Raw genomic sequence first — 18,815 nt, forward strand, 5'->3', positions numbered from 1 at the left:
TGAAAGCACCCTGGCTCTCTGGAGCAAAAGAAGGTAATTTATTTAAGGCTGTTCCATCAGCTGGGAAGGTTATGGCCTCGGTTTTCTTGGATGCAGATGGTTTTCTGCTGATAGATTATCTCTACTACGCTATACTTCTGAGGCAGTAACTGCAAAATGTTAAACTTGAGCGCCGCGGAGAGCTCACTACAGGTGTGTTATTCCATCAGGACAATACTCCTGTTCACACGTCTGTCATTGCTATGGCTTCAAATCACGATACAGCATCCGCCTTATTCACCTGATCTCGCTCCATCAGACTTTCATATCTTTCAAAACTGAAATCAGCTAACTCAGGCACCTACTTTCTGTCCGATGATGACGTCGATACATGCAGTGATGACTTTGTGAACAGCCAGGAAAAGGAGTTCCATAAAAGTGGTATTGATGCCTTCAAACACCGCTGGCAAAAGTGTAGATACTGAAGGGAATGATGTTTAAAAAAAAAATTCAAATCCTTCAAAATGAGTTTCACAACATATCAATCAGCCCTCGTGCCATTTTTGAAAAGTGTAGACAATCTGGAAAAAATGATAGTTTTATCAATAAATAATTTGTTTATTTATCTGTCTTCATCTGTTTTAAGTTAAAATGATACAACAATCTCCATATAATTTTCTTTCTATTCTCAACACAACTTCATGAAATGTCCTGTCCGTTCCGGCCCCCGATTCGGTCTTTACCATTCTACTTGGCTGATTCCGACAACATCCAGGTTGGCTTACTCTTGACGGAATAAGCTGATTATATGTTGTTATTATGGAGTACTTTAAAAACACAAACTATTGTGATGATACTGTTAATTGTGTTGGGATTTACTAGTTTGTATATGTACATGATTACTCGGTATTAACAGTTATTGATCTCCTTTTCCTCCAAATTTCTTGGAAGGGAAAAAATAGCGAGAATAAAATAATGATTCACCGGAGATGGCTGTACTATTTTAAGAAAACATATATGTATACAAATACTTGCGTAAATTATTTATTGATGGAACTAAATTAATCAAATGTTTTCGGACTTTCTATGATCCTCTGAATTTGCTCTACAAAATATATTGACTATAGGACTTCAAGCTTACATATTTTACATAGATATAGACATATATCTGATTATCACCAACACATTAAAAAAGCTCTTCCAGCAAACGCCTAATATCTCAGAAGAATATATGGCCTGCTATACTAGATGTGCTCCAATTATAAATGAGACTTGATATGATCAACTGTAGGCGAACACTACGTAACAAATAAAGAGTCAGTGTGCGAATTTCTTCGCAAATCAATTGATTTTTTTTCCATATCCTATTTCAAAAGAGAACCCCCAACCCTTCTTTTTTCTGCAATTATCTTTTTCAGCTATTGTGGTACATCTTTAAAGAATTTTACCCTTATCCTCAAGAAGTATAAGGGTTATCTTCACAATTTGTTTGGTTATCATTATTTCTTTTCTCAAAAAAAACATCTTTCTTTTTAAATATATTCAAAAATATACTGTACAGTTATATTTTGCAGGCTAATATTTCGCGGTTGTCAAAATCGGATCTTGTTCGCGGGTATTAGATCTCTCATTCCCACCGCATTACATTCTGCAGTAAACATATCTATTATTTTTCCTGGCAGGGGTCGCGGTGGCCGAGTGGTTAAGGTGTCCCGACACTTTATCACTAGCCCTCCACCTCTGGGATTGCCAGTTCGAAACCTACATGGGGCAGTTGCCAGGTACTGACCGTAGGCCGGTGGTTTTTTTTCCGGGCACTCCGGCTTTTCTCCACCTCCAAAACCTGGCACGTCCTTAAATAACCCTGGCTGTTAATAGGACGTTAAAGAAAAACAAACAAATTATATTTGCTGGCTATATATTTTCGCGTTATATCTAATGACCGCGATTATAGCGAAATTAAATCCCCGCGAATATTAACTACATTACAAGTACTTATTACATTTGATGTTATAGTTGTTACCTGAGACTTATAATGGATACGTCAATTCATCAATTTGCACATGTACATTGCAATTATATAATAATACTAATGATACAAAAAAGTTATCCCTCAAAAAGTTACACGGGCTTTCCTTAGCCGCTTGAACGTGTACATATCTGAGTTGCATAATGTATATTTGAACAACAAAATTGTTATTGTATCATGTCGATTGTTAGCCAAGTGATATGTTTCACATTTAATTTTTAACCACACTCAACGTTAATTGGCCAATACACAGCTAGATGTGAAATCAATAACCGATATCAAATCAAATAAGCAATATATTCCTCTGTGTATATACTTAGTAAGAAATCTGCACACATTGTATCCAACATTGTCTCTTTGTTTTGCTGGTTTGTAATTGCTCATACAAATAATTGTATAATTTATTCGAAACTAAACGTTTCAGAGTGCAAATATTTCACATTCTGATTACTTCTTTTTCATATATAATGACAAAAAAAAGATGAATAAAAATATGTATAGGTACTTAAGCCAATTGGAGTGACCAGCTTGATAGAGAAAGTGAAAAATCAAATATATCAGATACTGTGTAAATCACTTAGATTTCGCGAACTTATCCCTTCAGATATATTTGAGTATACATGATATCGCGAACGTTGATATCGAAATGACTTTTATAAAGGAGCTATTAAAGGCATCATCTCCGCATGATTTCTATATCGCAAACAGATAGATTGTCTATTTTCGTACAAATAATCGCGAAGGATTTGAATTCGAGATTGACTCCGCGAAAATAAACCCTACGCTAAATATAAATGATTAAAAGTAATTGATTTGAATGGGTGAGCATACATAAAAAAAAAAAAAAAAAAAAACATCCCCACAAAAAAAGGGGGGGGGGGGGGGAGGGAGGCGTTAGATATTAAATGTTCTTATCAAATAATGCCACCTAGTAAAAATAACCTGTGTAAAAAATAGATTCTTAACTGAGGCCATACTGTTGTTTATAATACCATTATCCTGTCTATATATAACACGTAAGTAAAGTTAGATTTTATATATATCGGTAATATGTGAGTGGATAAGTACTAACTACCGTTTCTACTTAACCACCACTGGCTGGAGGGGATAACGTATGAAAGTCCTGTTACTGGAGTCCACAATACACATGTGTCACATTCTACTGGCAACAAGCCAATTCTCTGTATTTAATCAAGAAAGGTTCATTGCAAGTCAAACATTATATGCATTGTCCTGCAATACGCCTATCAGCTATTTCGAGGTAGCGTTAAATACAGGGAATGGAGCCCAGGCCGCAAAGGTGAAACCAAGTGTGTCGCTCAAAACGAAAACATGTTGATTGTTTATGTTTATGACATAATTAATATTCGCTGCAAATATTCAGAAAAAATACAGCCTTTCCGCTATAATCTGAACCGACATGTCGATATTTTGATTTGCTTACTTTTTGTTCTTTACAAGCCTTTAAAGAAATGATTTAGTTTCACCATTACAATATATAATGTCAAATATTTTGTCCCGATGTTACAGTTAAATCCATTACAACATCCAATGTACTATCAATCTAGCTTTCGGATACTATATTCACAAGAAAAAGTTTATAGTTAATATTACGACACATTTGACGGGATTAAATAATGAATTATTGGTCGTGTACTAAATAATTCGTAGTCTTGATTTACGTTTTTTAAAGATTTATATATTTGCATTTAAATTGTAAAGATGGACATTCCAACAAATTTTGTCAAATTCCAGAATTAATAACATAATTATTTTTTGCTGTTAAGAGTTTCCTGTATACCAGTTATTGCTTAATCAGTTTCTAATCATAACGAAAATACATGATTATTTTTACTTTCGTTTAATTGGACACAACAAAAAACGCAATCGTTTCTCAACGAGTGATTTGTAAGTTTATCAAACACCTGATACAATACACAGAAACATAAATATGGCACGCATATTCAAATTTACATATATCGGAACTATGTTGCCAACCGTTACAATACAAAAGCATAATATAGGTTCCAATATGAAATGTATTGTCATATTCAACATGGAACTGTTAGGTTTAGGCATAAGTTATATACAACATTGACTGTCTATAAACGGAATCATGATATTGGGACTAAAATCTGCATCATGCAATCAGTGCGGAAAATTAAATTCAATAGATTGCGGGAGCAAGCATGTTACTATCAATAAATGGGAAAAAAAAGCTATTAGATTTTTTTCTGTTGTATACGTTGTTATCGTCACTGTGTCTACCGTAAACGGATAGTATACATTTCCCTACAGTGTGAGTTCAAAATGTCTAGCTACTTCATAATACTATGTTTAATATCAGGTCAAAAACTATATATATGTGTAAACTAAAGAGAAAGGTTTCGTATCGTGGATACCATGGGTGCCTTTCTTCATATGATTGCAGTCATTACCATGACAATCCCGTGGACTACAGGTTAGTGCATGATATTATTTTTTTTCGAAACAGAGCAGAAACTTCAATGAATCGTTAACATTAATATATATATTGCCATTTAAAGGTTTTGAGGTCAAGTTCGGTACTCTATCAAAATCTTTATTAATAGCAAGTTTCCTACAATACCAAACGAAGATGCATCGCCAAAATGATAGTTTTATCTACCACAGACACATCCATTCTCACAATGTACATTCCGAAACTCGATTATCGCGCCACAATCTGCACACGCGTGTAAAAGGAGCGGCTTTTCACCACAAACCGACACCTTAAAACCACATTCTCCCGAATAAACATAATATCAATGTTTATGTTTTGAGCTTTTTACAGTTTTCAGGCTTGATACATACCTAACAGATTATCGTGAATCAGAAACTAAAAGAAAATGTGTATTTATGAAAGTATACGGGGAATTCCCTAAAAAAAATAATTGTGCCTGCCGGACCAAGTTTCTCGGAAAATTAGTCGCACGATGCTACGGCGGGTTTTACAGTCCATACAAAATGGCCGAAAGCGTGGACCTGCGAAAACGCAGACAGATTCTGCCAAAAAAAACCGCAAAAGTGGGTGGAAAGGAAATGATTCGTTGGAACTTAGCGAGAGAAGAAAATGGAATATACTTGAATTCCAATTTTGCCGGACGTCTATTAGATTGCTGGTTAGCTTTTTTTTTAACATTGTCATCTTCATCGATCTAAAATTGTTTCGATGTTTTGTTGTATTCATATTGCTATATTTTAAAATTAAGTATTTAAATGTAAACTATGTTTAATTATTTTGTTCAGTTATTAGGAGAATATTCTGTTAATATGTTTAAATGAAAGCATTATTAGGCAAAGTTCACATATGCTCGATATATAAACAACGGCCATGTGTGTAGTTTATGTGCAGTGCACGTTGTTATAGCCTCGTTGTCGGCTCCGTGACAAATCTCGCGATAAACATAAATGCGACAAATTATTTGTATACACTGATGTCTCAAGGACTCCCCCGGTCAAGCGTCCAGGTCAGTGGCCATTCACGCTCTCTTAACATTAAAATGAGCATCTTGGAGTATGTGGCTTTAAAATATTTATACCCAGGTTCGCTGATCTTGGGTCCGTCAGGGTCTTACCTTTTGAGCCATAATTTGTAAGTGAAGTCTGGCAAATAAACACAAACTAGATATATAAAGTTCGGGTAGATTTATTAAGACAACACTATGTAAAATATACAGACATAGGGACAAATTATCAAACTCTGTCACACACTCCAACATACATACTATATGACAACATGGCAGTAGTTTTTAGTAAACTAGCGGCTACTTGGCCCCACTCCTATAAAAATACTAGCAGCTACACGGCCATACTCCTATGCTATGTGATAGACGACGATATAAAAGCCTACACAACTAGTCCATAGTCTAAATACTGACTACTACATCACTGATATGAAACATACATCACTGAATCACTGAATCACTGGATGGCATCAATATAAGTCTTGTTTGACTTCTGTGATGTATGGTACAGGTATGACTATTATTTATACTCTATCCTCTAACATAATCTACGTACAACTATTCCTATCAGGGAAAGAGAGACAAACTAGTCTTGTCAAGACTGAATACACGAGTCAGGGAGCGGCCGAGCCAGGCAGTCCTAACGGGACTTTCCATCTGACTGACGAACTACATTGGTTGGTTGGTTGGTTGGTTACAGGTTTTAACGTCTCCTTCCACTGCGTGTGCTATGTTCAGGCGACGTGAGGGGGCCGGGCCGGTGGTCGCGTACCTCTGGTGTCTGTGTTCCCCCTCAAGTGAGTCTTGTCCTATCCATCCGGTACGTCCATAGGGCCGGACATCTCCCTGGGACGGACATGGACGCGGCTTGGTGGTCCTTCTCGGTCCGATGTCGAACTCCATATGACGAACTACACAGGTTCACTGGCTTAAATACACAACCGCGGCAATCCGCACGTGCAATACTTGCACCAAATTACCTGTACTCGAAACATTTCCGCTGTTAAATGACTAAAGAGTTCCGAATAGTATAAACAGCCGGTATATTGAACGATAGAGTGTAACTTGTAAGAAGACATTCACCATATAATCTACTCAATAAAGTTTATAAATGTCCTCAACGTTTACCCACGTATAGCGATCAGCTTTGATACTATACCTTGTTGTGGGACACAAACAACCAAAGAGTAATTATGACCGATTACAAATAATGGACAATTAAGTATCGTCTCAAAAACACATTTGCACTTTCCGTTTGCTTTTGAAATGCACTCTCTTGAAATTGATACCGGATACAGTACCTAAATCCTTACATCAACAGCCTACAGCTATTAACACTAATCAGTTTTAACTAATTTTAACCTTTTATGTCATCATTATACAGTATTCTCTTCACAGTTGTCTGCTTTTACCAGAAACACGTTGAGAGCTATACAAGTTGATTATTATGTTGGATTTATGATGATATCGTTTAAACATATTACAATCACTGTAAGTAAGAACTCTGTTGTTTGATGTCTTCGTTTATTGTTACATAATTTGGATATTGTCACTATTACAGTTTTATTTAAAACATGATATTTCTTTCATTTATTTCCTCCTTTAATCATACAAATTGGGTAAAGATACAGAAGGTAGTCCATTGCCCTAGTGTTGTACCTATCGATTATATTGAAGGTGGTGTGTTATCCGTCTCGGTTTTTTCTCATGAGGATGGGGATATACGATAGCCGAAAGCGATCTATCTTCCTTTTTCTGATTTGTTCAGGTTTGACGAAAGACTACGCCCGAATCTAATTTGACGAAATATGATCAAATGTCGACAATGATATAGCAACCATTATCTTATTCATCTTCGTTGTTCTGCTGTCGATTTTGATGTGTTCCAGGTGATCACCGAATTAGTTCTCTTGGTATAATATCGATTATATTATATTACAGGCGAAAACCCGTTTATCTCACCTGGTCTCATACTGATGGACTACGGAACGTACAGTACAGTGTTCAGCAAGTTTGACTCCAACATGGTGAGTTTTAAGGCGACAATATGTCTACATTTCATTGTCATTTAACGGTAAAGATATTGGAATTAGCTTAAGAAGTAGAGAAAGCCGATACCGTAAAACAATTATACTATGTATGTTTTAAAAATCGGTTGCTGTTTGGAAAGAATGCTGCACGGTCGCAGCCGAATTGAGTCCCGTGGGTGCGGGAGACGTGTCCGTGTAGAATTCGGCTTCCTCGCCCCCAAAACGTGTAATCTGATACCACTCGGTTGATATGAGATAATTGAACCAATACGAACATAGACTGTAACTGTATTATCTACTTATTTCGATCTTACCTTTTAAAAGAAACAAAATTTTTGCATCTTTTCACTAATGAACATTTTGTTACGACACTGAAGCATGAAAAAAGTCAGAATTAATCAAGAAATAAAGTTATCAAAAGTCAAGCACAGTGGGTCAATGTCAGCAAATTATAATATATATTATTGTTCAGTGATGGCTTTATGGAGCAAACTTGATTTGAATCATAAATGTCAAGGAGTTAAGCTAGTTTGTTAGGTTTATCACGACGGGAATCTTATGTTGAGGCAGGGACTCATTGTAGAAGATAGTAGCTACATCATTATACAACATAGAGGAGGTCTGTCGCATTTCAACAAGAACAACTAGGATTAAGTGTCTTTCTGAAGTGTCTGTTTTTAGTTTCCCGAGGAAAAAATGGATAGGGAGTGACGAACCACTCACCTGAGTCTTCATTTGAGGTTATGTGACAAACAATCTAACCAACTGATATCAGCTATCGGTGCCCCTCACTGGATTAAAGGTCAATGTCATTTGAGTCCAAAGTTAAAAGACCAAGTGATTCTCTGTATATGGCTCTGCTCTTGATGTGGGAGGTCAAACATCAAGCTACGCTATATGGGCAGAAGGTGTTTTTAGATGATTTGGGGGATATACTGTCACAAGACGGGGTCCTTTCTTACCTGTCAGTGTTTTAGTTTTGAAGGTATGGAACGATTTAATGACTAAAAGGGTGTCTATTTAGGGACATTGGATATATCAAATTGACCTGATATCCCTCTCCAAAGACTTGTTTCCTACCTATTTTATGTTTTGTTTGTATTTCATTCCTCTTGTCTTCGTATTGCCCTGATAACGTTCGCATACCATACCATGTCCTCGGTGCTGCTAAAAAATTGACCCTTTATTTGTCTTTTTGGTCATTGGATATTAATTTGTTTGTCCCCAGCAAAATATTGCCTCTAAATGCGCATCACAAAAGCAAGTTTGGAAATGAAAACCGAGCATATTCCAAGCATCATAACACTTTGATTCAACTGAAATGAAACGAATATTCTATCTTTAAAACTGAGTTTTGAATTCTCACATTTAATTATTGTTCACATTGTTTTGACATAGGACACAACGACACATCTAGCGGAGTATCACAATCGGAGGTTCAGCTCACTGTCTGTGTTCCCGCTCGGCCAGACTTTTGTCGTATATGATAAACGTTACAAAGCTATCTGCGTAAGTATAAAGCGATCCGTATCTCTATTTCGATATTGAGAAAACGAGTCCAAAATATGACCAAAAGTTTTAAATAAGACATCAGTTTATAAAGATAACCTCTCCATAGTACAAGATAGACCACGTTCCTCGGAAAGGTAAGCGTCCCCAGGCTTATCGTAAACACCGTGTGAATTTAAGTCAAATTCAGTTAATGTCATGTTCTCAAGGTGAAAGCCGAGGTCGATTCCACGGGAAAACTAAGTATATAGATTTACGTCTAACTGTATATCGTACAAGCAAATCTAGTATATCCAAATAAGATCGTATCGAGACATACAAAATGTATGTGTGAATTATTGGCAAATATATCACATTAACATATTGCAATTTGACTAGGTTTTTTTTTTTACAACGTTATAAAGTATGATTTAATTTTAATGAAACTATATCAAATAGTATGTACATTACAGCCAATCTTTGTTATCTGGAAGTCGATGGATACTTAAACTCCGATAGTTAAGATTCTTTATAATTAGATTCGGTTTCCTCAAATAATTGGAGTATTTCAAATTTTTGTCATGAATCTACTGACTTTGACTCTATCAAAGTGAAACATTTAAGTCGTAATAACAGAACACAATGTTATTGGTTGACGATATACATCATTAATTATTTTAACTGATTACCAATTAATGGGTTTTTTTTTTTTTTTTTGTTAAAATATTAAAACAAAGCTATGGATTAATCAGACAAATATAGTATTTTCTAAATAGTCCCACAAGATGCGTTTTATCTTATTTCATGTTTTAAAATTGCTCAAACGTAATTTGAAAACAATTTTTGGTTTCTATATTCGCCATTCTATTTTACAGAAAATAGCATACAACAACGATTTATGGTATCAACCTGTGTGTGCGGAGACATTTGGAACAGTCAATGGTGGGTAGGTGCTTCAAAAGAAGCATTCTGAACGTCCAGTATATTAGGCTTGCATACCCCCATTAAAACATTCCGAATGACTTGTTTGTGCGACATATTTACATTCATAGCACTCTGCAGATTTTCGGATAAACTCGAAAATCTCATTTTTCTTTGTTTATATTTTGTATATTGTTATTTGGTACGTATGCAAAGCAATACCTGTTGGCCTATACCCGCCGTGTCCATATTTGAAAGTTATTTTGGAAAACAAATGGCTATATGATATTGCTCTGCATATAAAATAATTTGAGGTCGGGAATCATACCGTATATAACTCGTTATTCTGTCGGTTTCGAATAGAAGGATATCTACACTTTCTCTTCAGTTATTCCAAATATATATTACGAGTAGGGGAAAGATTTTTATATTGAAAAATGTCAAAATAATAGCCATACGAGCAAAATATTTCTGGTATTACTGAAGATACTGTTAGATATTTTGTTTACTACATGTTTTATCGCAAACTTTAACGAGGCAGCTTTAAAATTCTCCCATTGTCGCTTGTAAGCCGTGATTTGATTGGTCAAATAACAAAAAGTTATATTTTTCATTAGTGAAAAATATCAGAAAAGTAATATGTTTACACTCGCTCATTCTGAATGAATAATTCTCGATAATTCATTGGTAAATATGAAATAAATAATCTTATTTTAGGAACTGTTGCTTGACCGAATTTTGTTTACTCTTTCCCTAAATACGTTACAAAATATAAAACACAATGGTGAAGTAACGTGAACGAGGACATTTTACGAGTTATCTCGTTTTAACTTGTTGTTTTGACACTGTCTCTAAGGAATGGACGTGGATGATGTTAGAGGTCTCGTTTTCTGGACTGACCCCGACTATAACGCCATCATGATGGCACGGATCTCAAACTTGACCCAACACTTTGTGATCGTTGACACATTAGTGGATAAACCGAGTGGTTTAGCTGTACATCCGGAAGCCGGGTAAGTTACCTGGCCGTCGATATAGCAATGGGCAGTCATGGTAGTATGTCAGACATGAGATAGCTAGGTAGGTCACGTGATCGCCAATATATACAAAATGTAAGTTAATATTTCAAGTGGTTTAGTAATGCATCCGGCAGCCGGGTAAGTTATATGACCGCCTATATATTAGTGGTTAAACAAGGTAGTATAGTTTTACCTCAGAAACCTAGCTAAGTCTCGTGATCGTCAGTATATCAGAGGATATACTAGGGGGCAGAGTTGTACATCCAGAAGTCACAAGATACAACGGAATTAATTTATATCGGCGAAAAGCTATATAATGTCGATGTTGATGTCCCAAAATAGTTATTCCCATCACAAGTTATGTATCTTTTACCTTTCTTCTAGTATGAATAAACCAATTTTCATACAAATGTATTTTGTATCCATTACAATATAATATTAATATATATATTTGACGTTAATTTACCTGATACCTTGATTGTCATTCCCCCGCCTTTTTTAGTTTATTGTTTTGGACCGATTTTGGCACATCGCCAACAGTTGAACGATCCACTCTGACAGGGCGAGAACGGCGAACGATAATAAGCGGAGGAACACCTTATATGTTGACAATAGACAGGGCTGGTAACAGGTATATTATTTATTTATCTATATATTTATCTATTTATTTATCTGATTATTTATTTCCCTGTTGACATTTATTTATTCATTCGTTTATCTATTTAGTTATTTCCATTCATTCATATGAAAAAAAACTGAAAAAAAACTGAGAACACACAAATGTAATTATCCAAACTTCTATGTTGAATACAATAGTCAGGCGATATTTGTCTACGTCATACATATCAACAAATACTTTGTCCCTTATTCATTCAAAGAATTCCCGCCATAATGCCAATAGACAATGACCCGGCATTAGGTATGTTTTGGAAAAATAAGAAACTGTTATTTATCGCATCGCAACTTGTTTCTAGTAATATGAATTTACATAGAACGTCTTCGATCAGTTAATATCTTTTCTACATGTCGTCATTCATTATAAATACAATGTTTCTTTTTTAGCTTTGTCTTTGGTTAATCAAATTATCACATGACAATCACATGACAATACACAGTTATCAAAATTATGTTGTCAATACCTTAACATGCCTGGGGATACTGCAAATTAGGGATGATTTGACAGTAAAATGTCATTTTGATGAAATTAACAGATTATTCTGGATAAACAAGGGCGATAACTCTATTGAGTCATGTGACACTGAAGGAGAACGTCGCCACGTAATCAGTATAGACATAGGCATGTCGACAGCCTCGTTTGTTTGGAGCAGTCTGGTAGTCTATCAGGTAAGCACTATGGCTTGGAGTAAGTTTTTTGTAGTATGGTTTCTAGTTTTTGATTGCTATCAGGTAAATATCACAGATACATATAGTCTTCTCACAGATCTATCTTCTACGACATTCACAACGACTTTTAAGACATCGATACGTATTAATCGACGATAAAATAACGAAAATATTCAATTCAACTATTTCTTACTATTTGGTTGCCAGCAGCGGATTAGGAATTCGAATAACTAATCGCCAGCAGCGGATTGGGGATTAAGTTGTTTATGTTTAAATGTTTTTTTATTGACATTTTGACGTTGGGATTCAAATAGCGAATCCGCTGCAGCAGTCGATTGGGGATCTAGTTACATATAAGTATTCTTCTTATAATATAATATTGGGGATTCTAATAACGAATCAGCTTCCCAGCAGTTCATGGCGGGGGTATAAAAATACAATTTGGACATACGAAACTGAATCCCCAATCCGCTGCTAGCGGATTCGTTATTCCAATCCCCAATAACAAATAACGAATCCGCTGCTAACTGCAGCCCGCTGATTTTTCTCGAGAACTTCGGTTTTCTCCGACAGCAGGACTTTTCGCACACTTCTATCCGGGCCAACAAGCGTGATTATTACAAGTTTATATAAATAAATAAAGTTGACAAATAAGTTCATATTTTTGCTGTTTTCACTTCTACAGCGGTTTATTATTGTCTTGAACAGACAATACACGAGATATAACCTTTCTCTGGGACACGGTGCAAAACGTTGTGGCACTTGATTGTGTTATGTCTTTAAATCATTTGAATGTTTTGCTGTTTTCTACTGTGGCTGATTTGTGCCATTTCGTCTTTTCGTATATTCGTCCCGAAAAGCCAAAACTAAATAAACTTTAATGTTCGTCTTTTCGACTTTTCGCCCCCTTTTAGAAAGACGAAAATCAAAGTTTGTTCATTTTCGTCTTTTTGGGGCGGAAAGTCGCAAAGGCGAAAAGACGAAAATAATGAACCCGAATTAAAGTCGCTAATTTGCGTGCATTTATTTCTTCTTTTCGTGGCGAAAGACGAAATATTAGTTTTGTTAATTTTCATTTGTTTCGGGGTGAAAAGACCCAAGAACGAAATGGCACAAATCAGCTACCGTAATTTTCACCTCCTAGGGCCGCTTGTTACTGTCCTGGAGCGACCATAACAGGGCTGGGGCTCTTTCTTGGGGACTTGGGGCAGAAAACCAGCAACTGCGATCTTTCTTAACATCCTTCAAAGACATTGCCGTTGTAAGGGAGCAGCCCCAATTTCAGGGTATGGAAGCAGGTAGGTTGGTTAGCTTGATACCACTGGCTTAATATTGAACATGTATAGCTTTGGGTGTATCATCTTTAAAGTATCAAACCTACCTTTTATTTCAATAATGTGAAGTAACCCGGATCTGACCTCGTCGTGTGTGGCGGGTGTCATTGATAAGTTACGCTTTCGGAACACCGGATTTTATTTTATTTTTACTTTTTAGATGACCTCCATGTAAACTTGTATTTTCATATTAACCATCGTTCTGTTTAAGATCTCCGATATCATATACACTGCTTATCACAAACAAATATACGAAAATAATTTAATTTTGTATGAAACACGCATTTTCATTGGCTGAAATAATTTTGTTATACCTCCATAACAAAATTTTTGACGTTGCGAAATGTAACGTCATTTTTGATTGGCTGATGACTTTGCGTAATAATTTATCACAGAAAAGAGTTCGCCAAAGAAAGTGAAATATCTTGGTGTGTATAAGACGAAATTAAATTATAAGAATTAACATTAATTATTTTTTCTGTTATACAGTCATAACATAAAAAACTGGAGTGTACTCTCTTCATAAACCGCTTCGCGGTTTATTTAGAGTACACTCCAGTTTTTTCTGTTATGACTGTATAAGAGAAAAAATAATTGATGTTAATCCTTAAAGTAACTCGCCTGTAGAAATATATACAATAAACACCAGCAAATGATAAAGAATGATCAGATGGTTTCAAAAACTGAAACCTATCAGACCAGAATCCACATGCTAAAGAAGCATTACAAAATAATTTCTTAGGAACGCGTTAAATTAGTTATTTTATTTTATTTTTTAAAAAAATGAGCGTTTTAATGGGCATCATGTATATAAATTTGTAACAATTTACATCAGCCTACTTTCATTTTTGAAAGATCGTGATTGATGTCACAGGAAAGAAAACGAGCACACTCCTGCTGGTTCTTTCTATATTTTATTACCGGAGATTAGGACATAACTTGATACAAAAGAAAACCCCTGAAACACAAAATAGCCTGTATAAGTATGATATACATACGTAGCCTACATTTCTCGACAAAATATTAACTGACTGTAATAATTCTATCTATTAAATAAAGTTATAATTATTAGTCATTCTATTATATTTGTCAGGATAACATACCTTCCAAGACTGTTATGTCTTGTAAAACGGCAAGTCTGTACACATGTCTGTTACATAATTGGTCACCGGACCCCAGAGGATATGTCCTACCGACCTATGAACGGCTAATGCGGCGTTCTACCCTAACTCATCGGTTTTACTATTCTCGCTCTCACTCTTGCACGATTTCTTACACTTTCATACCCTAATTTACATATAAGTCGTAAACACCACCAAATATGGACATACACAGTATGGACTACACGTACATGACACTACGTTACTAATTTACACAGGGTACTTTCCACATTACAACACAGCACTGACAAGTACATGCTACGTGTATAGACAATTCACAATCTTATATCAATTAATTATTTCAATTAATTAAATTGCACCTGTGACATTGATCTTTGTTGGAGATGTGGAACTTCTACTATAATTCAGGTTGTCAATCAATTTTTCAGAATGCGTTGATTGTTTCTGTCATCTTCACTCATTGTATAGGAATGGTGCCCGCACGAGGGAATGCGGTAAGTTCACAACTGATATAAACATTAAAATATATAATCTCGTAATTTGTTTATATTAAATATATTAATGAATTCGTATTGAATACACGACGGTATAGCTGAAAGACGCGGGGCAACGTGAATGAAGGTTCGCCAATTCGAGTCGGGCATGGTGTTTCATCGAACAAGATAATTCACCCAGTTGATTGTGTTCCAGTCGAACGGCTGATATGAATTGCACAATAATGTATCAGATTTATAAATAAACTTACACGCATATTTGTGACTAACTTTGATTGAATAAATATCACATTTGTTTAGAAAATCCGCAAAACTCTGACGCTGTGCATCAACATTGGAATATTCCGCCATGCCTAGTCTGCTTCATTAAGATGTCACGTGACATCAAACACAGCCGTAAACAAATTACACATGGCGAGTGAGGATAAATTCCAATTAAAGATCGTTTTTTCTTCAATTACTTATGTTATGGTAACATGTATAGATATTAAATAAGTAAAGAATATCAAAAGCATTAAAAATATTATTCACAAAAATGGATTTACTCGTGCGTAATGTCGCATAAATTTCAGCATCACAGGGCACACGCTTGTCTTGTAAACAAAAATGAGTGGCATGCATATGAATGAAGGAATTTGCTACGAATTAAGTACCAAGATCAGACAAATTCACAATATATTTGTAAAAAATTTATTGTATTGTCAGCGCAGTAGCAAGTGTAACTTCGTGCATAACTTTATTACGAACATGTCGCGCTGTCGAGACCCCTTGCGGGACCTCTTTCGCGGACCTCTTTCGCCCTCTTCCATCTTTTCATCTGGTTGTCGGTATTTATACGACTTTTATGACATTTGCTATTTTGTCGTGTCCGATTACAGTGACCAATTAGCTAATCACAACCTCGGAGAGTCGCGTCCGTCATTTTCGTATTTGTTCGTGGACTTGTCTTCGAATGCTCGTATTGATAGTTGTTGGCGGCGATTAACTCCCGCGCTTCGGGTCGAAGTTACATTTTCAAAAGCTTTAATTTTGAAGAAACTGTTATCTTCGGACTCTGAGTGCTGTACTACTGTAAAGTTTATAACCTTAACTGATTGAGAAAAATACAACAATCCCGTTTCCGTTTATTGTTATAGCATCAACTCATTTCAACGACGGAATACCCATTTGAATGAGTATGAGGTAGAGTGAGACATGTCGTACATATTAATCTGTAAGCGACAATATGGCAGCTCCGGGTGTGTTCTCCCTATGGCGTTAAGGTGTTGGCTAGTTGATAAGGACGAAATAACCACTGATAATAATGTTCAGCCGCTTTGATATAACTTTGAGATAGTGATATAAATGAGTCTCAAATTATTATTATTATTATACTTAAATCTTCACTTTATTTGTTTCGTTTGTATGAATTGTTAGCTTGCTTTGAGAAAAATTTAATCGGGGAATTTTCAGCCCCAGGATTTCCATTTATCCAGTTCGTAACTTTCTATTCCTGGTGAATAATTCTTACAATATTCACACATATTCGTATTGCTAAATTATCTAATATCCGTAATCATTTATCCTGAATTACATGCATTCAAGTGCATATCCTCTTCCATTTTGTCATTCATATTAAGTTATATAATATCCGTTCTGGAACTTTTGACCAACGCATAACTGACACGCGTCCTAGAAAGTCTAAACAGTTGTAAGAACTGAAACGAGTTTTAGGAAGGCGAAAGAGTTGTAAGAACTGTAATGAAGCCTAGAAAGGCGAAACTGTTGCATGTTGCCCCTGACATAACTGATAAGCCCTAGAAAGATAACAAATTTTAAGAACTGAAACGAGTCCTGGAAAGGCGAAACCGCTGTAAGATGGCCATACCATCACTTAAACGAGACGAAGAAAGACGAAGCCGATGCATTATGAAGCTAGTATCACTGACCAGTCCTAGAGAGACGAAATAAATGTATGGTGCTCTTAGTGCCACGGGAAAAGACAGCACATGTGTATGATATGCACCCCTTACTCATTAGATAAAGTGTCACAATATATCTGCAGAAAAAAATAGAAGAAAGTAGAGAACAGAACACACGAAACTGTTGAAGATGAAAAAATACATTTATACTGATATTTAGCATCATTTCTTGGTCATGTCGTTCATATTAAATTCTTAGGTTAAAAGTTGATGAGCACTAACTTGAGTCGGCTGTGATTGGAGATTTTAGAGTGTTCAATTTGTTGTGGTGTAATTAAAAGTTTTAGCAAAGGAGATGCATTTTTTGTTGCGTAAATTCTCAAAACCGACCATAATTCCCTCTTTGATTTGAATTGTTAAATAACTATTTTTGCGATATTGCCTTAACATTGAATATCGATCACAAAATATAAAGCGACAATTGTACCATGATTGCTACGCATTCTGTTTCAGAATCTGAATATAGTTCCCATGGTTACGTATTCTTCACGACGTCAAGAGGGTTATATCGTATGGAGGGATACCCACTCACCACGTCACAGACTCCCCACGCGACCCTAGTTTACGGGACCAATCTTTCGGTTTTTACCACTGACTCAGTCAATGAGAAGATATTTGCTTATAGCCATGAAAGCGAGGTAGGTGACAAAGCTCCAGTCTTAGAGTCTCAGAGTCCATGTAAAACAGAAAATGACGTAAGCTTATTTCGACGTGGTCATGGAATCGTTTCAAGTGATCGAACATGCGATAATGTGTCTGGAATATGTTTATCCATGAGACATGGGCCAATATGTTTTTGGAATAAATATTTATGTAAACATTTTATTTTTTCTTGAATCTGTTTGTAAGATATAGTAATATTGCTGTTTTATCATCGGTGCAGAAATATATATCAACAGTCGCACAATAACAGGCTAAATAAATTGTTTTCCATGTCACCAGATTTTGATGAATTAATTATGATCCAATGTTCAATTCAGCAAACGATCCATCAGTCATACGATATACACGGGATTTAAATTAAAGTTGGGTTCTTTTTTTTTGCTTTTTGTTTTTTTGTTTGTTTTTTTTTTGTTGTTTTTTTTTTTTTTTTGTAATTCAGATTTATTGACAAGTTTTTGCAAAACGACCGAATAAAGCGTCAACAAAATAAAATCTGATACAGAACGAAAAATTTGGAGCATTTTTTGAGTATCACAGTAATGGTTATAGCAATGAATGTTTAGGGCCCTCGCATATGCATATAGTGATTTTTACCAACATATGAAATAAGCATTGAAAGTTTTAGCAAAGGAGATGCATTTTTTGTTGCGTAAATTCTCAAAACCGACCATAATTCCCTCTTTGATTTGAATTGTTAAATAACTATTTTTGCGATATTGCCTTAACATTGAATATCGATCACCAGATAATTTTACAAGACGATGTTTTAAATTTGGACTCAGAGCCAGGCGAATATGACTATCCACCAAAGAAAACTAGCCAAAACCTATAATGATGACGCGCTTACATGCTCATACATGTATGTTCAAATATGCATACATACATAAATACATACAAATGTACACAAACGCTCATTCAAGTACACCTTCAATCCGACGGCTAGAAAA

The 18,815-nt window shown here is 35.5% G+C and overlaps 1 protein-coding gene across 1 annotated transcript in view; it reads left to right on the forward strand.

The window, feature by feature from the left end:
* The first annotated feature begins 4,383 nt into the window (after window positions 1-4,383).
* LOC117341314 (low-density lipoprotein receptor-related protein 4-like) overlaps window positions 4,384-18,815 on the forward strand; it is a 28,294-nt gene continuing 13,862 nt past the window's right edge. Inside the window, exons 1-10 of the mRNA XM_033903168.1 lie at window positions 4,384-4,469; window positions 7,435-7,520; window positions 8,922-9,032; window positions 9,887-9,953; window positions 10,789-10,945; window positions 11,454-11,582; window positions 12,163-12,295; window positions 13,440-13,593; window positions 15,179-15,244; window positions 17,659-17,843. Coding sequence (XP_033759059.1) covers window positions 4,412-4,469; window positions 7,435-7,520; window positions 8,922-9,032; window positions 9,887-9,953; window positions 10,789-10,945; window positions 11,454-11,582; window positions 12,163-12,295; window positions 13,440-13,593; window positions 15,179-15,244; window positions 17,659-17,843 — 1,146 coding nt within the window. The 5' untranslated portion in view covers window positions 4,384-4,411. The remainder of the gene's footprint in view (window positions 4,470-7,434; window positions 7,521-8,921; window positions 9,033-9,886; window positions 9,954-10,788; window positions 10,946-11,453; window positions 11,583-12,162; window positions 12,296-13,439; window positions 13,594-15,178; window positions 15,245-17,658; window positions 17,844-18,815) is intronic.

Source organism: Pecten maximus, chromosome 13, assembly GCF_902652985.1.
Source record: "Pecten maximus chromosome 13, xPecMax1.1, whole genome shotgun sequence".
Lineage (NCBI taxonomy): Eukaryota > Metazoa > Mollusca > Bivalvia > Pectinida > Pectinidae > Pecten > Pecten maximus.